At 51.0% G+C, this 17,091-nt stretch overlaps 6 protein-coding genes across 6 annotated transcripts; 3 read left to right on the top strand and 3 right to left on the bottom strand.

Moving 5' to 3' along the window:
• Positions 1 to 6,170: 6,170 nt before the first annotated feature.
• Positions 6,171 to 7,085, top strand: PHYSODRAFT_491586 (hypothetical protein; the record flags this gene model as incomplete). The annotated part of the gene is made up of 2 exons (XM_009526384.1): positions 6,171 to 6,407; positions 6,621 to 7,085. Coding segments are annotated over 2 exons (702 nt in total), but the record flags the coding sequence as incomplete, so codon positions are not given.
• A 178-nt stretch (positions 7,086 to 7,263) lies between these two features.
• Positions 7,264 to 7,617, bottom strand: PHYSODRAFT_329851 (hypothetical protein; the record flags this gene model as incomplete). Its single annotated transcript, XM_009526385.1, has 1 exon — positions 7,264 to 7,617. The coding sequence occupies one exon, from the start codon at positions 7,615 to 7,617 to the stop codon at positions 7,264 to 7,266; it is 354 nt and encodes a 117-aa protein (XP_009524680.1).
• A 1,333-nt stretch (positions 7,618 to 8,950) lies between these two features.
• Positions 8,951 to 9,394, bottom strand: PHYSODRAFT_454313 (hypothetical protein; the record flags this gene model as incomplete). Its single annotated transcript, XM_009526386.1, has 1 exon — positions 8,951 to 9,394. A coding segment is annotated over one exon (444 nt), but the record flags the coding sequence as incomplete, so codon positions are not given.
• Positions 9,395 to 10,996: 1,602 nt separating this feature from the next.
• PHYSODRAFT_450687 (hypothetical protein) lies at positions 10,997 to 11,353 on the top strand (the record flags this gene model as incomplete). Its single annotated transcript, XM_009526387.1, has 2 exons — positions 10,997 to 11,208; positions 11,266 to 11,353. Coding segments are annotated over 2 exons (300 nt in total), but the record flags the coding sequence as incomplete, so codon positions are not given.
• A 512-nt stretch (positions 11,354 to 11,865) lies between these two features.
• PHYSODRAFT_490513 (hypothetical protein) lies at positions 11,866 to 12,027 on the top strand (the record flags this gene model as incomplete). Its single annotated transcript, XM_009526388.1, has 1 exon — positions 11,866 to 12,027. A coding segment is annotated over one exon (162 nt), but the record flags the coding sequence as incomplete, so codon positions are not given.
• A 1,339-nt stretch (positions 12,028 to 13,366) lies between these two features.
• PHYSODRAFT_492800 (pectate lyase) lies at positions 13,367 to 15,469 on the bottom strand (the record flags this gene model as incomplete). Its single annotated transcript, XM_009526389.1, has 1 exon — positions 13,367 to 15,469. One exon carries the CDS (start codon positions 15,467 to 15,469, stop codon positions 13,367 to 13,369), a length of 2,103 nt encoding a protein of 700 aa, XP_009524684.1.
• Positions 15,470 to 17,091: the final 1,622 nt, after the last annotated feature.

Below are 17,091 nucleotides of genomic sequence, written 5' to 3' on the forward strand. Positions count from 1 at the left end.
CTCCAGTATTCTTGAGCTAAGCTTTAGTAAGTCAGTACATACTCGTTTATGTTCAGACCGCGTGAATCTTGTTGATTCGCAAACATCATAAGTACCTGTGGCGAATAGGCCGGGGACGCCTGTACGTACATGCAGCAGACAAAATTAGTCAGCATCGATTGTCGGGTCTTAATCGTTGAATATTACTAATGGGGCTAACGAGACACGAACAGTAAACTGCGGGTCCTTTACAGGGCCACGAACAGTAAACTGCACGTTCACGCTTCGCGCAACGAAAACACGCATCCGGCCCAGCTGGCGTTTGATGCAAACTCTACAGCCCACACGTTCGGGGTTCCTCTCCGTTTCTGATACACGTACGCCTCAAACCAACACTGTAAAAGCCAAGCTGCTACGATCCTGCAAGTAGAAAAAACTTCTGCAGTTTCCGAGCAAACTTCACCCCCCCCCAGCTCGATGACGTCTTTGTTATCGGGGCCCCAGATTCTTGAATCAGTTTCGACAACTCGATGCTGTTCGATCTGTGTGCGTTTATTGCAGTTGGGGGGGGCCTGCTGGCATCTTGGATCTGTACTGCTTAACATGCGCTTCTGTATCTATGGCCCATAGACTATGGGACACGAGCTTTCATTTGCGTTCGTCCTTGTGGACGATGTAGGTCCTTTCGATGCAGGCTTTTTAAGTTGAACCGGTATTGTTGAAAATTTCAACAATACCGGTACTGTACATTGTCCAACACTTGTTAAACGCAGAGGCATCTCGCGTGTTTCTTTACAGGTTCAGCATCGCCAGCACGTCGGACGTCGAAGGAGTCTGGTACAACAGCAAACACATTTCTGGCCAACAACAAACACTTTTTGACCACTAGCAAACACAAACTGACACGACCAAACACTTGTCGCGGAAAGTGGCCATTGGCAAACACATTACTGACCACTACATGTAGCAAACATGCACGGAGATGTGCATGAGTGCAGTAACGGTTACGGAACGTTCATCGTTCGCTATACAGCCTGTAATCTGACCGGGTCAGTTTATTTTGAATAGATCGTCTAGATTAATCTGATCGAAGGTCATTTTATTTTGAACAAAATGTAAAATCGAAAATCGCTTCACTGCTGTGTGTTTTTAGCTGCATGTTCCAAGCGAAGTGGCTACTGAAGGCGGCGGCCCTCGGCTAGACAAGGATGCTGATACGCTGGGAGACATCGGTAATGCGTAGCAGCAGCAAGGGCGTGTTGATGAGTAGGATTTACTTCTGCTCGTGCATGTTGTAGTTAACAATACGACTTTTGATCACGGATACAGCATTTGCATGCGCATTCGTGCTAACCAACTCAATTCCATGTTATTCGGAAGTGTGGCCCACCAGGCTGCTCTACCTTGTGTCGTTCAAAATAATAATAATAAACACTCGGATGTGCACAATGGCGTTTCCGATAGCGTTAAAACTATATTTTGAGCGGTAAGATATCTCGCGCTTTCCTCCGGTCTGTCTTCATGACCTATTAAGAGATCTAAGACGCTATCTCTCCAGCCTATTCGTGAGGTGTATGACTGAAACGCTTTATTTACTCAAGTTCCAACACATTTGGACATATTATGATTATGAGAGATTCCGCAGCACTTGCTCCTTACGTGTGAAGGTCGCGTGGCATTAACTGCATTATCAATGATGAAAGCGCAACGATCTCACTAAAGCTCGACCCGAACTCGCTAGTGCTTAGATGAAAGGATATATAAAAGAAAACATACACTCTATATCAAAGCAAGCACGGACTCACCCAGGATTTACGTAATATCTACGCTAAACGGATAGCACATACCTACTTCTCTGCTGCTTTGCAGTCCTACTAGCATATATTTTATATCTGCCGTTCCAACGGTCCCCCATGTAAGAGGTCGTGGCGATCTAGGCGTAATATCGACTCCTACCGTCTAGCACAGGAGAACGAAAGCTATAATCAACGCGTAAACCGCGGCAACATGTAACGAGAGTGTACTAACCGCGCGCATACAATGCCTTGTAGTATCAGCTGTGATACTGCAAGGTGCCGTACATGCAATGAAAACTAGGAGTACGATATGCACGACTGATAGATATCAAAGTTGTGGTCGCAAGGTAAGAATAAACGTTCGTATATATTTCAAGAAGTTATGAGTAAAATGTGTTTGCCAGACGTTTCATAGGTTACGCGATATTGTAGCCGCTCTCCTCCCTCGGGTATGTGTGGAAGGGATACCAGCACTCAGTAGCAGCAGTGTGTTGTTCGAAACGCAAAAATATCATAACTACTCACATCTTTAATAATAAATAAATACTCAGAGTATTGGGTATAGAACTACTAGCGTTTATAGAAGTTATATTCTTCTTCGTTGGAATACTGGTCAAGCACGACCCCAGAACGCCCAGCGACTCCAGAACGCCCAGCTTAATTTATTCGCTTAGAGGAATGCGAGCAGGGTTCGGTTTAAGCCACCTAGAAATCCCTGAGTAACTTACTATATCGTTTTTTTACTCTTCCTTTTCAGCGGGGTGCGAGCAGGTATGCTTCCGCTCAATCATCAACGCCTTGTGTCTAGCTGGCCTCAACTGATGGCCAAAGCTGATTTAGTGTCGCTAAGGCGCTCGACAAACGCAGTCGAACTGGTTAGAATTTGTTTACTTACTGTCTTTTGGTCAGATTATTGTGCTCAAATAAACTGACCATTGGTCAGATTATTGTCAACGATGAACGTCTCTTGTATTACTTATTGCGCACTTTTATTGTGCTTCTAGCCGGGTCATTCTACCCAACTTATGTGCATGAAAGTGTTTGCTAGTGGCCACTTGTAAGTGTTTGCTGGTGCCGCTTTCGTGTTTGTTGTTGGCTTTTACACACGTAGAAGTGTGTACCAACTCATTCCACCCAACTGTAGGTCTTCACAACCAAGCAACGCTGGCGGATGTAGCCCATCAGTTCTACGCATTGTGGTCTAAAATACCTGCACTGCATTCTGCATTCTGTAGTCTGCAGCTATCCACTGAAGCTGCGTGTACTGAGCAGCATTTTCCCATTCCGCGGATTCGGCTGCTTGTCGTGGAATGACTATGTGGTGTTCCTGTCCAGTTGTGAATTCTTGGTCGTCTTCAAGAGCAAGTAGAACACCTCTCTGTGGCGCAATCTTTGGATAATACATGTACAGCTGGCAGACGTGACAACCACAGTCTAGGATTGCGTCCACATGCAATACATAATTATTCTTTGCGGAAGCACTACTACGTGCAAATTTGTGGCACTTCTTACATCAATGCTAGTGCGGGATGTGTGCTTCCCTACATCGTACCGGCGCAATATGAAGAAAAATGACATGTACTGTAGTTGGGTTCATTGTCTTGATCAAGTGTACACATCATTGAGGTATGCTGAGGGACATTGCACCTATATCATTGAACCATAGCCCCACAATCACCAAGAACGGGCATCGCGAAATGGTAAATCTTTGAATGAACCGATCCAATCCATATTGACTGTACAGACCAGCTACTGTACGCGAGTGGTTGATCATAAGAGAAAATGTCCAGGATACATGCATATACCGTACCTCACATAAAGAATGGTTAACAGTTAGATTGCCATTTCAAGACCGGGGGCAATCTTTTTGAAATTGAAACGTAATTTTAGCCAATCAAAACGCATATAACTGCTAAATATTAACAGGAAGAAAACATTTTCGAAGAAAATGAGAGCTTTTTAACGGTAATTTGAGTGCCAAATGAGAAAGACGAAAAGTAATCTTTGTGTGAGGTACGGTACTCGGCGAGTGAGTATCACGATTTTTTTGTAATTATCAAAGTTACAGAAGTCTAATACTGTATGATCATATTTCTAAGAAAGTGATAAAAGTGTGCATTTATTTAATATATCGAAAGTAACAGGTGCCACAGACGGCTGTCCAAAGGATATTTATCACTACTGACCTTGATTTCGTCGTACTTTATCAGTAGTGACCTTGATTTCGAATTTCGGCCAATGAGAGAGAGGTGCGTGCGATAATCTTCAGGTAACGATTATGTAATCATAAATTGTCAAAACGTGCTCTACGAAATTGTACTTCTACCAAAATGTGAAGCCAAGTTTACACAAGAAGCGTATAAAAAAAATAAGAGAAAAAAACAACTTAAGCCCTGTACAAATTCGTTTATTCCAAATGATGCCTGCCATGTTAAACGTTTGGCGGACCACCATGTCACGCTAGAGCCGCCTATAGGACTGCCTACCATGTTGTGCTAGAGCTGCCTACCATGTTGTGCTAGAGCTGCCTACCATGTTGTGCTAGAGCTGCCTACCATGTTGTGATAGAGCTGCCTACCATGTTGTACCTCGCCGCCTACCATATTGTGCCTCGGCGGCCTACCATGATGTGCCTTGGCTGTAATGGGCCTACCTTGGCCCACTACTACGGCTTACACGTATGCGCACGTGTATGAGGAAGCGTAGGATTCTTTTACTTGAGTTAAGTATACTCGAGATCCACGAGTATACTTTAAACAAGATAAAGACTCCAAGTAGCGTATTTTGGTAAAAGCTGAGAACTGCTATTTGTGTTTTATGTTTCTGACTTCCTCTAAATGTAATATTCTAAACTAGGAATCTGCCAACGGCTGGAGGGCAGAATTCCAATGCTATGCATGTCACTCATTGGCTAAAAGATGCTGCTCTCAACCAATAGGAATCCTAAGTCTCTATCGTGGTGATCCTTAATGTATGTAGCATTTGGCGTGTCTACACCAAGGACGAGAAAGTCTTTCGAACCTCTAACAGACGTCGTGTCTGTTAGAGTTACAAGTGACTGTAGCCACTTGTGCGTGGAACCCCGTTACATACTGGGCGAAGAACACACCAGCTCCTACTGCGATCTTAACAAGCATGCCGTGTCAATTCAAGTGCGTCGGAGCGGCAGATGCAACTTATCTCTGCCGCGACTCGAGGGTGGACGGCAGCAGTATGATTCCTCGTATGTACGAAATCGGCCGAGCGCAATTGCGAGAAACACGGTCCACGGTTGCGACGATCCGTCCACTACCGCTGCTGCATGTGAGGTGGCTTTTTTTAGTGATCATGCGACTGGCGAAACTGCGAGTGCTGCATTCCATGTACCTGATAAAAGTGCTGCTGTGCAGAAGGGCCTGGCCTGCGTGAAAACTACATGGAAAGTTTTTGCTATCATCGACAGGACTGCAGTCGGTCGAGGTTTTCGATACCGCGTTAAGTGGTGTGACGAACAGGATGGGGGAAGCCAGTTGGGAGCCTGGTTTCATGTTACGCAAGGATGGTTTTAGCGATGGTTGCAGTATTGTAGACGCATGGAAAGCTTCCGACGAGGCAGACTTCTACCGCTTCTGCAGCAAGAATGGGCATGTCCATTTAGTGGGAGCCTCGCCTAAAGGCATGTGCGCCGTTTATGCTGTCGGTGTCGCTGCGAAGCTACTAGGGATCACTGGCTGGAACTCGTCAAGCGTGGCTCAAGATTTTATTTCCTACTGGTCGGCCTATTTCTCCTAGTGGATTAACCTACGGTGAGCTTCGACACTACGTGAAATTTGTGAATGGGCGTAATGCCACTGGAGGACAGATCAGTATGTCCGCACTGGACAAAAACTTACTGGGTGGAGTGAATGGAAAGCTGGCCGGCCAACGTCTGCGTGTAATCGATTTAACGGAAGGTGGATACGTTTGTGCCGCATTCAACTCGATGGGAGTAAGCCATTGTATCGCCATCCACGTTGTCTGTGGTGAGAAGTACGTCTACGATGAGGAAAACGATTCGGTCGCTTTAGGCGCCTATGAGTTGGACTGGATTTACGGGGTCTCTTTTCTGCGTAGAGTGGCGTTGTACGTCAAGTGATTGCCTTTACAGCGATGCTATCACAAGCTCGAACATCGTTTTTTTATAGGGAGTTGTTACCGTCTGCGGCACTAACTCACACAAGGTAGCACCCTAAGTATAAATACGTATTTATATACAGTGAGTTCCATCTCGTTTTCATTCTTTTTTTTATTGCAGCTCACAGATCGACAAATATTTACAGTGTATTCTATTAATACAATGGGTTTCATAGAATTTTCATTCCTTTGCAGCACACAAAGCGATCTACTACGACGATGTGTCTTCACCAAGCAGTCTGATTGTATGCTTCCCTCCACGACAACGATTATGCGCGAGCGTACGCTAAGGAGCGACTTCAACTGTCAGAGGATGCTCGTCGTGGCCGCGATTCGAAGTGGCTACTTAACAAAGGGGGTGTCCGCCTTCGTGAGCAGTGGTGTGCGCTTCCTTCTCCAAAACGGCGACGGCTTCTTCAGGAGACACCTGACCTGTCGTTTCCAGAAGGGGATGATGGAATACTAGATGAAAGGCGTCGAGTTCCAGACCCCAACCCAGCCCCCGCTGCAGAGCTCCCGCCAAGCTTACAAGATGCAAATGAAGTGATCGCTACACATGAGCTCGAACCTACGACCACGACCCCCGCTGCAGAGCTCCCGCCAAGCTTACAAGAGGCAAATAAAGTGATCGCTACACATGAACTCGAACCTACGACCGCCACCCTCGTCACAGAACCTACCTCGACAGAAGAGCGGTCGTCTTCTGCGATTCAACTCTCGCCGTCAGTCATGGAGTCCGAACGGGAGTTGTCTGCTACTGATATGACATCGCCAGATGTGGCCGACAAAGTAGTTCGCATGGCGAATACACGCAGCAATTACCACCAAATACTGTGCGAAGAGCATCGATTGCGTGTCCGCGCTGAATACAACCGCGGAAGCCTCGCAGGGGTGCTCGAGTCAGCGGCGTCCAGTGTCATTAGCGCTGTGGCTCTAGCTAAGGCTGATTGCCCAACAACGAGTGACGAGGCTTTTGCTGCAGTTTGTACACGACTTACGTGTGTTCTAGGAACGATGTTGGGAACAGCTCATTTCGATCCAGATCCTGACGATGACCAACCATCCCGAGCCTTTTCTGAATCTCGAATCCAGGCAGCGCGCCGGAAATACGATGTCAGCGTGCGGGAACTGCAGCAGCATGTGATGAAGAGCACGTAGGAGCTGCCTGCAAGCTCTTCCCAGCCGCACACTGCAACAGATACTTTGGGAATTTGTGAACTAGCATTGATGCAGTTGGTATATTTGAATTGCGGAAACCATTAACAATGGAATGAATGAACTTGCATATCTTTTGCTAATTAGCAAGGTGGATTCTGAAAAAACGATGGTGTAAGGCTTATTCGATAAGTACATCTTGCACCGTCATAGCGGGAGCTGCATTCGCCGGCCGTCCGCGTTTCTTCGATGTAGCCGAGGCTTGATGTTGTTTTGACGCCTTCTGCCTTGGCTGTATCTGCGTGCTTGACCTCTTCTTCTTGGCAACCACCTTCTTCTGTTTCGAGCTTCCCCTTTTCTTCTTTTTTGATTCTGCAATTCGGTTCTTCAGCTGTTGCAACGGGTCTCGAGCGGTTGACGTAATGTGAAGCTTTTTGAGAGCAGCTACGACATGAGCACACATCCGCATTTTGTTGAAGTACGCGCATTCACATCGTTGGCGATCTAGATCCACCAACCACCCGATGTGCGGCATCTTCGTACGATGGGCACGACGTAAAGACCAATTTGTGGCCTTAATGTAGAGATCCGTTGCTTTCTCACGCTCTTCTTCTTCCGCTTCTTCACATAGTTCATCAGAGTGGTCACACAATGTATCTCTTGTTGCGCTAGCATCAGACGCGGTAGACTCGGAATCCGAACCACGATCCATTCGGTCGTGCTGACCAGACGTCACGCTGAGAAACAGTGAGAGTCTGCTCCCTGGAGTCTCAACATTTTCTGAAGTAGAAATCCGCGAAGAACTACAGTCACCAGCTGATTCATCAAACACTACCAAGAACACTTGATCCTCTGTATCACCGCTTTCAGTGACATCAGCTTCCCCGACTTCCAACACCCTAACGCGTTTTTCGTCTCGTGTCGCGTTGATTAATAGCCGAGATGTTTCCAGAAAAGCCGCTGCTGCCTTCGACAAGTCTGTTGTAGGCTGAGGAATGAAGTCTGACGGAACCGGGTGTAGAGGAGTGATGGACTCAACAAAATCACAAATTTTTAACAGCAGTCTACGCATGTCGTAGCGACGCCGCTGAAGAAAGGGTTTTAGACCTCCGTTGAGATTTTCGCACGGGTTGTAGGTGGTGGCATACCCCTCTGGAGTATGAAAGACCTGCCACCTCCAGTATCTCCCTTTCAGCCACTGCTGATCAAAATACTCTGCGAACTCCGTTAGCTGCGTGGTTTCTTTCCACTCAGCAAGGCTGACATCCCGACAGTACTCGTACTCCGTTAGGCTGCGCGAAAAGTGCATATCCATGATCGCAATCATCAACTTCTTCCGATCATCAAGCGGCAGGTGCTGTGTACGTTTCCGTACATTGTACAGGACATGAAAAAAAACAAATCAACTTCGTGGCGTGCTGGAAGGTTGGTACATTTTGTAGTGCGAGAAACTGAGCATCCTCCGCATCGCTCATTGTAATATCACAGCGAATAGATATCCCTCGAAGACTGCGCACTAACTCCACAAAAGCCCTGAAGCACTCCGTCTACTCATGCTCGGTGCGGCGACTCACCACGAAGAAAGCTCCGACTTGGTATCTCCTGGCTTGGTCGGTGAACCCGCAGGTTATCACGGGGTACCCAATATCACTCAGCTTAAAGGTTGCGTCAGCATGGAACAGGACACGAGCATCACCCGTACTGAAGCGAATACAACTGTTGAGTATTGCTAGTGAAGTCACGCCGACAATAAACGGGTCATCGTCACCTCCCGAGCCAACGTAAGTCATGCCATCGACGTCCAGTTTTGCACCAAACACAAATGCCGTTTCTGGTGGGTTCTCGGGTTTGTAGCAGCGCGATCGGGCCAGTCTGTGAATTGCTTGGATAGAGTTCTTGGGCCCTTGTTCTTTTCGGATACGTTTTAGGGCGATCTGAACCTGAGAAAGCGTAGTACACCCTCCCCGCGACGGTCGAATGGTGACCTGTTTCATCAGATGGACCTCGATAACCCGGGGTGGCAGTCCAACCTCATCTTGGGTAGCGATAAACGCTTTCATAGGGCGAGTGACGAGGGGAGTGTGTTGTTCGCTGCACGTGAGCACTCCTCTCGCGTGGCCGTTAGAGTTCACAAGTACACGCCACTTATCTTGCCCCTTGTAATGGAATACCTTCCACACAACTCCACACTTGCCAAACTTTATACAGGTTTTGCTTGAGCACTTCAGTCGACGCTCTATCATCGTGTGCTTTCCGCCACAGATGCGACAGAAATCGAAGTCCACTTTGTGAAAAACGGCGGTACAACACATGAGCTGATCACGGTAGCTATCATAGTCATCCGCGCTGTCAAGAAGAGAGAGCTGTATCCACGTAGACATCCTCGCGACATGAAGAAAGTAGAAGCCTGTGAGGTTGCAGTATAAGCGTTTGAGTTAGTTGTGTATGTACAACCGATCGCTGCGGGGTCCTAGCAATCCAGTCACTCGGATAAGAAGCCGAGTCGATTCAGCCGCCCCGCAATTTTGCCGTCCGGCTAAGAGGCCGGGGTAAATCCGCCGGCCGGCCGTTATACTTCGAACCATCTTATTATACTCTAGACAGGGTTATATATTCCATCCCCCACAATATGGTTGCTCCCCAGAGTTGTATATTTTGCACCACAAATCTGTATAGTTACGCACGCTTCTCATGATTAGCGTGCTTGGCACTGCAGTGCAGCATCAAACATATGTCGATAATATGACTCTCTCATTGGTCAATACAGAAATTCGCTTAGGACAAAACTTCGCTTTGGACAGGGATCTGCTCTTAAGTGCAATTGTCGATGCGGCACCGTGCCGTTAGCACCCTGCTTTAGCAATGAACGAGCGAAGCAGCGTTAATCAAAGTCTGTCTTTTGAAGTCATCTGCAGAGCCTCTGGCTCCGTGAAACCCGGTTTGCTGTATCTATCCCTCACTTGTTGAACGTGAACGTGGACAACATGTTTAAGGTTTGAACAATTCTGCCTTCGCGCGCAAACTTTCACACGGAGCTCTTTGACGCAACAAATCTAACAGCAAGGCTATTTGCCTACAATAGAAGCCCTTCTTAGTGTCTCGCGCGGCGACGAACCTTGCAGTTGGACGAAGTAGAAGTGTAGGTAGGCTCAGTGGGGACCGGAGAATCGCGGTTCGACTCCTGGCTGGAGTCGGTGGTGGTGGTAGGAGCTGGCGTAGTCTGCGTCTGCGTCGCGGATCCCCAGCTTCCCTGCCAGTTCGAGTTCTGGCTGCCGTTTTTGGCTGCATTGTCGCCCCAGCTTCCCTTCCAGTACGTATTCTGGCCAGGCTGGGTGGGCTGCGGTGGCTCGCTGTGAGGGGGTTGACTCGGCTGAGTTGGCTGCGGCGGCTCGCTGTGAGGGGGTTGACTCGGCTGAGTTGGCTGCGGCGGCTCGCTGTGAGGAGGTTGAGACGGCTGTGTCGGCTGTGGAGCTTCGTTATTCGGAGCTTGGGTCGGCTGCTGGTTGTTGTTGTTGTTGGACTGGGCCGGGGCGGGGGTCCACTGGTTCGTCGACTGGGACGAATCGCTGCCTTGGGTCGGCGCTGGGGTTGCCTGCTCAGAGTCTGAGGTGTCACTTGACTCGGAAGCACCCGACGATTCCTCCTCGTCAGTAGTGGGGGTGCTTGCCGGTGTCGACTGGGGAGTGTCTTCTGTGTCATCCGTCGCTCCCGAGTCGTCCGTTGATTCATCGTCAGTAGTCGGGGTGCTTGCGGGGGTTGACTGCAGCGCGTCCGTCGATTCCTCCGTCTCGGTCGGCTGCGTGGCGGCCGGCGTGAGTGCCGGGGCGCTCGTGGGTGCCGGGGTCAATATCGAGCCGCCCTTGGTGGCCTTGGGGTCCTGCGTGGTCGCAGGGGTGGTCGAATCACCACCTGCACTGATGCCCTTCTTCACCTCCTCGCCCGTACCACTGGCAGTGTTACTGAAGGCTCCGTTCTCGATACCTGACTCCTTCTTCAATTCGGGGGACAAGGTCACGACGTCGGGCGACGCCGTCGCGTCCGTGGCCTTGCCGGCCACCACCGAGTCGCCGAGCGTTCCATCGCGCTGCTCCGACGTGTCGCCGCCCTTGTTGACGTATTTGAAGTCGTAGCTGCTCTTCTGGTTGGGGTCCACCGCGCCCAAGTACGAGTCGCCGCTGTCCAGACCCGCCGACGTTTTCGAGACGCCGACCTTGCCGCCCGCCGACGCCGTCGAGATCAGCAGCGCCACGCACGCCACCAAGGGAGCGAGACCCGTCTTCATGCTGGATTCCCACTCGACGGAGACGAACTACAGTGTGCCGAAGAGCGAGTTTTTCCGTAATGAGCAACGGTGCATGGGGCTGGGACGTCTCCGTACGATCGCGGGGTTTTCCCTGGCACATGTGATAAAATAGCTCCGAGATGCTGCAGCTTTCGGATTTGAGCCGGCATTTCACCCTACAGAATTCTGCCCGAATAAGGAACGGGTGTATAACTAATAGCCTCACATATTTAATATTATTTTCCAGTCGATGTGGCGATAGGGGATGTGCAAGGTACTGAGGTGAAAAATCCAGTGCCAATCATCAGCTCTCCACTCGTTTGAAAAATGGCGCGCATTTAGCGATCTTACTAGACTTCAAACTACATGTACCGTAGTGGTAGACTCGCACTTTTTCTTTTGCACCTCGCCCCACAAGCCCACCTTCTCCCCCACTCCACCCATGAAGTCCACACCGTCCAAGCGTCTCCGCCTCACTTGGTCTGAGAAAGTGGGCATCCTCGACATGGTGAAGGGCTAGATAATCCCTACGAGGTCGACCAGTTGACAGCGCTGTTGTGGTGCGAGGATGCCTGGTCAAAGGTTAGTGCTTCGACCATACGCCACTGTTGGAATCATTCCGGACTCGTAGGTAAAGCTGCTCTTCAGTTCATTTTGAAATAACTAAATCAGTACATTGGAAAAGTATACTCAACTTAACATCAATTTATATATTCTGCGTCTTTATATATATCAGGCGTTCCTTACTCGGGCAGATTACTGTAGAGACTCAAACTTTTATCTTGGGGAAAGCATGCTGGCAATTTTTAGGGTTTCCCACAGATGCTTTCGCTTCACGTTCCAATTGTCCAGAGACGGTCGAGCCGAGTTACTCGCATAAAGTCCCCCATACACTCGTGAGCCCAAGCACTCGGAAAGAGGACACGGAATGTGCAGCTCGGATAGACGCGCCTCGTTTCTCAACGGAGCCCCAAGCGAGGTTGAAAATGTCTTGGGCCGAGTATGCCTGGGGCCAAGCGCTCGTCGTTCGGGTTGGCGATAGGATTCAAGGATTGGGCCGAGAGAGCTCGCTTCTACCTTTTGCCGTCCGAAAAGCTTTTTATTGATGGCGGTCGTCATCGTGGTGACATTGCGAGCGTCCTGCAAAAAGGTTCCAAGCACTCAGAATTCTCTACGGACGTGTGTCGCCTAGCAGTGTGCGCGGATTCAAGAGCAACCAATTTCGTCTCCATGGAGCCTAGACGGGCGCTGGCTGCACGACACGACCCCGCGGTTGCTCTGCGCGACGCTCGAGCAGATCGCACCAGGGTGCAAGCAAGCTCTCGGATAGGTTATAGGGTGTATGCGCACAGGGGGCGGACTCCTATGTATTGTGGTTCCATAGTGGAGCTCGTAAGACTCCTAAAAGGCAGTGCTGGAGAGCATTCTTTCGACACAAGACAGAATAAAACGAGTTTGTCATTCATGTCGTGTTGTTTGCTGAATATGTACAGGCTGTATGCTGTACAGTACAGCAGATATATATGTTAATAATATTCGTGAATTCCATATCATGTCCAGTATTTTAAAAAATATTTAAAAAAATATTTGTTGCAGCTTGCGAAACTCGCGAGCTTTCAAGGCCATTCGTGTCGAACGCCGCGTTGCACACGCAGTCAAAGCCTCTAGCGGCATCCTTGACAAAGCTTCAAGATGCGTCGGTTGTTTTCTGTGTGGCAACGACAACACCTCGGTTTGATTTCGATCGATTGGATCTCTGGCAGTGCCTCATCCAATTCATTTGTACCCCGTTGCGTGGCGTATAATAGCCCACGCCGTGTGATCCCTCAGGAAACTTCGAGTTGCGACTTGCGGCTAACGGAAGGCTTGACACCATCCTCAAGAACCCAGTCGTTTATTGTGTGGACTCGCCACTTCAGGAACACATTGAATTTACTTTATGCTACTGTACCACAACTACATGAAAAGATATTCTACCCACACATTCATCGACCACCGTAACTTACTGGTTGATCTGCACGTCGCTCTCCGAGTACTGGCAGAGCGTGCCCGAAGGTCCGTCGCCCAGGTTCGACGGCGTGCTGCCGCCCTGCGACCACTGGCACACCTTCACGTCGTTGTTGCCGTCCGACGTCTTGACGCGGATGTTGCTCAGGGTGGCCTTGTCGCCGTAGTTCTTGTTCACCGTGACAACGCTCACCAGCGGGTCCACCGCGTACACGTTCTTCAGTGTCACGGTGCGAGGGATGTCACCGCACGTGCCGCACGAACGGTAGAGCTTGCCGAAGTTTTCGGCGTAGAAGCCGTCGATGTTGACCGTACCCTGGCCGTTGTGCTGCACCACCTTGTCCGAAGCGGATTTGGCGCCGCAGTTCGTCACAGTGGTCACACTGGAAGCAGAGCCGCCCTTAATGCTTAGCGCGTCCTCGCACACGTCGTCCCACCAGACGTTCTCAATGGTGCAGTCGTGGTCGTCACAGTGCACTCCCTCCTTCTGGTTCTTGCCGATGATGGCGTTCTTGAGGGTGCCGCCAGCCTCCACGAGGAAGACAGCGGTGTCCTTCTGGCCCTCACCGTCGGAGCAGGTGATGTCAGAGCGGTCGAAGGTCTGCATCTTGCCGTCAAAGACCTCGCCGGCCTTGATGACTTGCGGCGCCGTGAGCTTGACGGACCCCGTGCTGGTCGGCCACGTGCCGTCCGGAATACTTCCCGTCGAGGTCGAAGTCGAGGAGTTGGTACCGGTCTGAGCGGTCGATCCCGCGCTCGAGCTCTGCGTCGCCGACCCAGTGGTGGTAGTTGATCCAGCGGTCGAGCTCTGCGTGGTGGAATCGTTGCTAGAGTCGTCAGTAGCGGAGCCCGTGCTGGAACTCTGCGTAGGCGAGTCAGTGGAGGTCGATCTGCCGCTGGACGTGGTGCTCGCGCCCGAGGTCGTGCTGCTGCCACCGGCAGTGATCGTTTGCTCTTCGTTCTTGGCGTCGTCGCTGTCGTTGTCGCTCTTCTTGCTGGAGGCGGAAGCGCTCGACTGCTGCGTCTGCTGCGTCTGCTGCGTGGGGTCTTCCGTGGACTCCTCGTTCGACTGCTGCTGCTCAGTCTGACTCGACTCGGAGCTGCCCTGCGTCTGCTCGGCACTGCCACTGTTGGCTGGCGCGACCGTGCCTGGGCCGGAAGCCTCCGACGCGCCGGTCGTCGAGTTCGTGGCGGCCTGTGACGACGCCGACTCCTGTGACGAGGTGGTCGAAGCCGTCTGCGCAGCGGTTGAAGACGACCCCGTGGAGGAAGACTGCGTCGTATTGTTGGGGGCGGACGAGGACGAGTTGGAGGTTCCTGTAGCCTGGGAGACGTCTCCGTTGAGGTGGATGTCGCTCTCTGAGTACTGACACAGAGGCGGTGACGGACCGTCGCCCAGCATCGACGGCTCGCCGTCGGCGTTTCCCTGCGACCACTGGCAGATCTTGACCTTGTCGCCGCTGGACTTGACCCAGACGTTGCTGAGCGTGGCCTCGTCGTTCCAGTTCTTGTTGACCGTCACGACGGCGTTGCCCGGGTTCACGACGTAGACGTTCGACACGTCCACCTTGCGCTGCTTGTCGCCGCACGTGCCGCACGAGCGGTAGAGCTTGCTGATGTCCTCGCCGTAGAAGCCGTCGATCTTGACGGTGCCGTAGCCGTTGTGCTGGATGACCTTGTCGTCGGCCGAGCGAGCGCCGCCGCCCGTGACGGTCGTGACACTGGAGGCGGTACCGCCCTTGACACTCAGCGCGTCCTCACACACGTCGTCCCACCAGACGTTCTCGATGGTGCAGTCGTGCTTATCGCAGTGGACGCCCTCCATTTGGTTCTTGCCGATGATGACGTTCTTGAGCGTGGCGCCGGGCTCCATCTTGAACACGGCCGTGTCGGCGCCGCTCTCGGTCTGGCCCTCGCACGAGACGTCGGAGCGCTCGTACGTCTGCATCTTGCCGTCGAACACCTCGCCGGCCTTGACGATGTGAGCCTCGGAGAAGTGGACCGACCCGGTGCTGGTGGGCCAGGTGCCGTCGGGCACGGACGCGGCGGTTGCGGCCGCGACGAGCAGAGCGGCGGATGTCGCGAAGGACTTGACCATCGTGGACTACAGCAGTGTTTCCGGTTGGTGGCTTGCTGCGGAGGAGGCAAATTGATGAATGAGGAGTTGTCGGCATCGATTAACAGGTTAGTCCGTCCGTCCATTAGTCGGAGCACACCACCGAGGAGGGCGGTCAATCCCAAAACTGTCATGGTGCTGCCGTATGGCATCCGATGTCTTGAGACAACGACGCAACTGTGGATCTTGCCGTCCTCGCGAAAGAAAAGATCGGGACTGCTTCGACTACAGTTGTTTCTCTGCAGCCATGCTGGTTTGTGCGTTTGATTCGGTGACAAATCTGTGGTGTGTCCTTGAATCCTGTCAGCCTAGAGAGGGGCCCTCGCCAGGGCCGCCTGGTGTTAACAATTGGCGTTTTTATTATGGTTTGGCCACTCACTGGAGGTGTCGTTCCAACGCGTCAACGAATAGTACGCGACTAATTCAACGTTGTGATACGGTCGACAAAGAGCTCATGGCACCAACCTCGTGGACGTGTCGTCGTTGGCGCAAGGAGCTCGTTAGAGGCTTCCGCTCTTCCTGTTTGTGTTACTCGTGCGGAGTGCTGCTTATCGGATACCAGCTGCAAGCGAGCGAAACAGCTTCGGGAGTCCAAAAGCACTGCATTGCCTCCTTGTGACCACTGCCGTCCAGCTGCTTGGATGGCAATCCGCTACTCAATCGCAGATTTTGCCGATGTCACAAGACAGACTCTACGTGGAGAATCTTCTACATTTAGTCGTTCAGCGAGCTGATTAATTTAATCTCCAGCGTCGACGCACTGTAGATCCGTCCGAGTCGGACCACCTAAATCGCACGTACAGTACGAGTGCTGTTTGCCTGCACAGCCGCACTCTCTACGGTCCAATGCAAGGTCTAATACCCTACATCAGTTGCTGTCAAAGCAATCACGCGCACTCCGGCCTATCCAAAGCTCGCGCTGATGTCCACAACAACAAATGGCCGTGTGGTGTTCGAGAAGCGATCGCTTTGATTAACGCGACTACCGGAACCAGCTGAAGCACATCTTCAACGAAACATCACCATCGACATTTCGTGTGCATGTGCTGACACCATATCCAAGCTGTACACATCTATTATTCCTCGCACTAACCATTCAGGGATACTGGTAAGCTTCTTATAATGTAAGCACGCCTTTCAAGTTCTTCTATTTCCTCTTTGGTTCAACCATGGACGATAAATGCATACATGGGGTTGCGAGTACAATGTCAGTAGATGTGCAAGCATTCTTGCTGTGCGATAACATCGCAACTGTTGGGCGCCAGGTGTCGTATCCGAGGGACCTCTCCTCTGCAGGAAAGTGGTTTACCGTACTGCACCTGTCCCGTATTGCAGTTACTGTGACTTCAGGGGCACAATTGAACACAATTGTCGCTCCAGACCAATCCTTGTTAACAGAAATACACCGAGAAGCCACACACACCGAAGCCACCAGCAGCACCACTAGAAAGCAGATGGATCCGTGACGTCTTACACCACTGCAGAAACGACACCGATGTTTGACCGCCCTCCTCGGTGGTGTGCTCCGACTAATGGACGGACGGACTAACCTGTTAATCGATGCCGACAACTCCTCATTCATCAATTTGCCTCCTCCGCAGCAA

This window comes from Phytophthora sojae, assembly GCF_000149755.1.
Source record: "Phytophthora sojae unplaced genomic scaffold PHYSOscaffold_3, whole genome shotgun sequence".
Classification (NCBI taxonomy): Eukaryota; Oomycota; class Peronosporomycetes; order Peronosporales; family Peronosporaceae; genus Phytophthora; species Phytophthora sojae.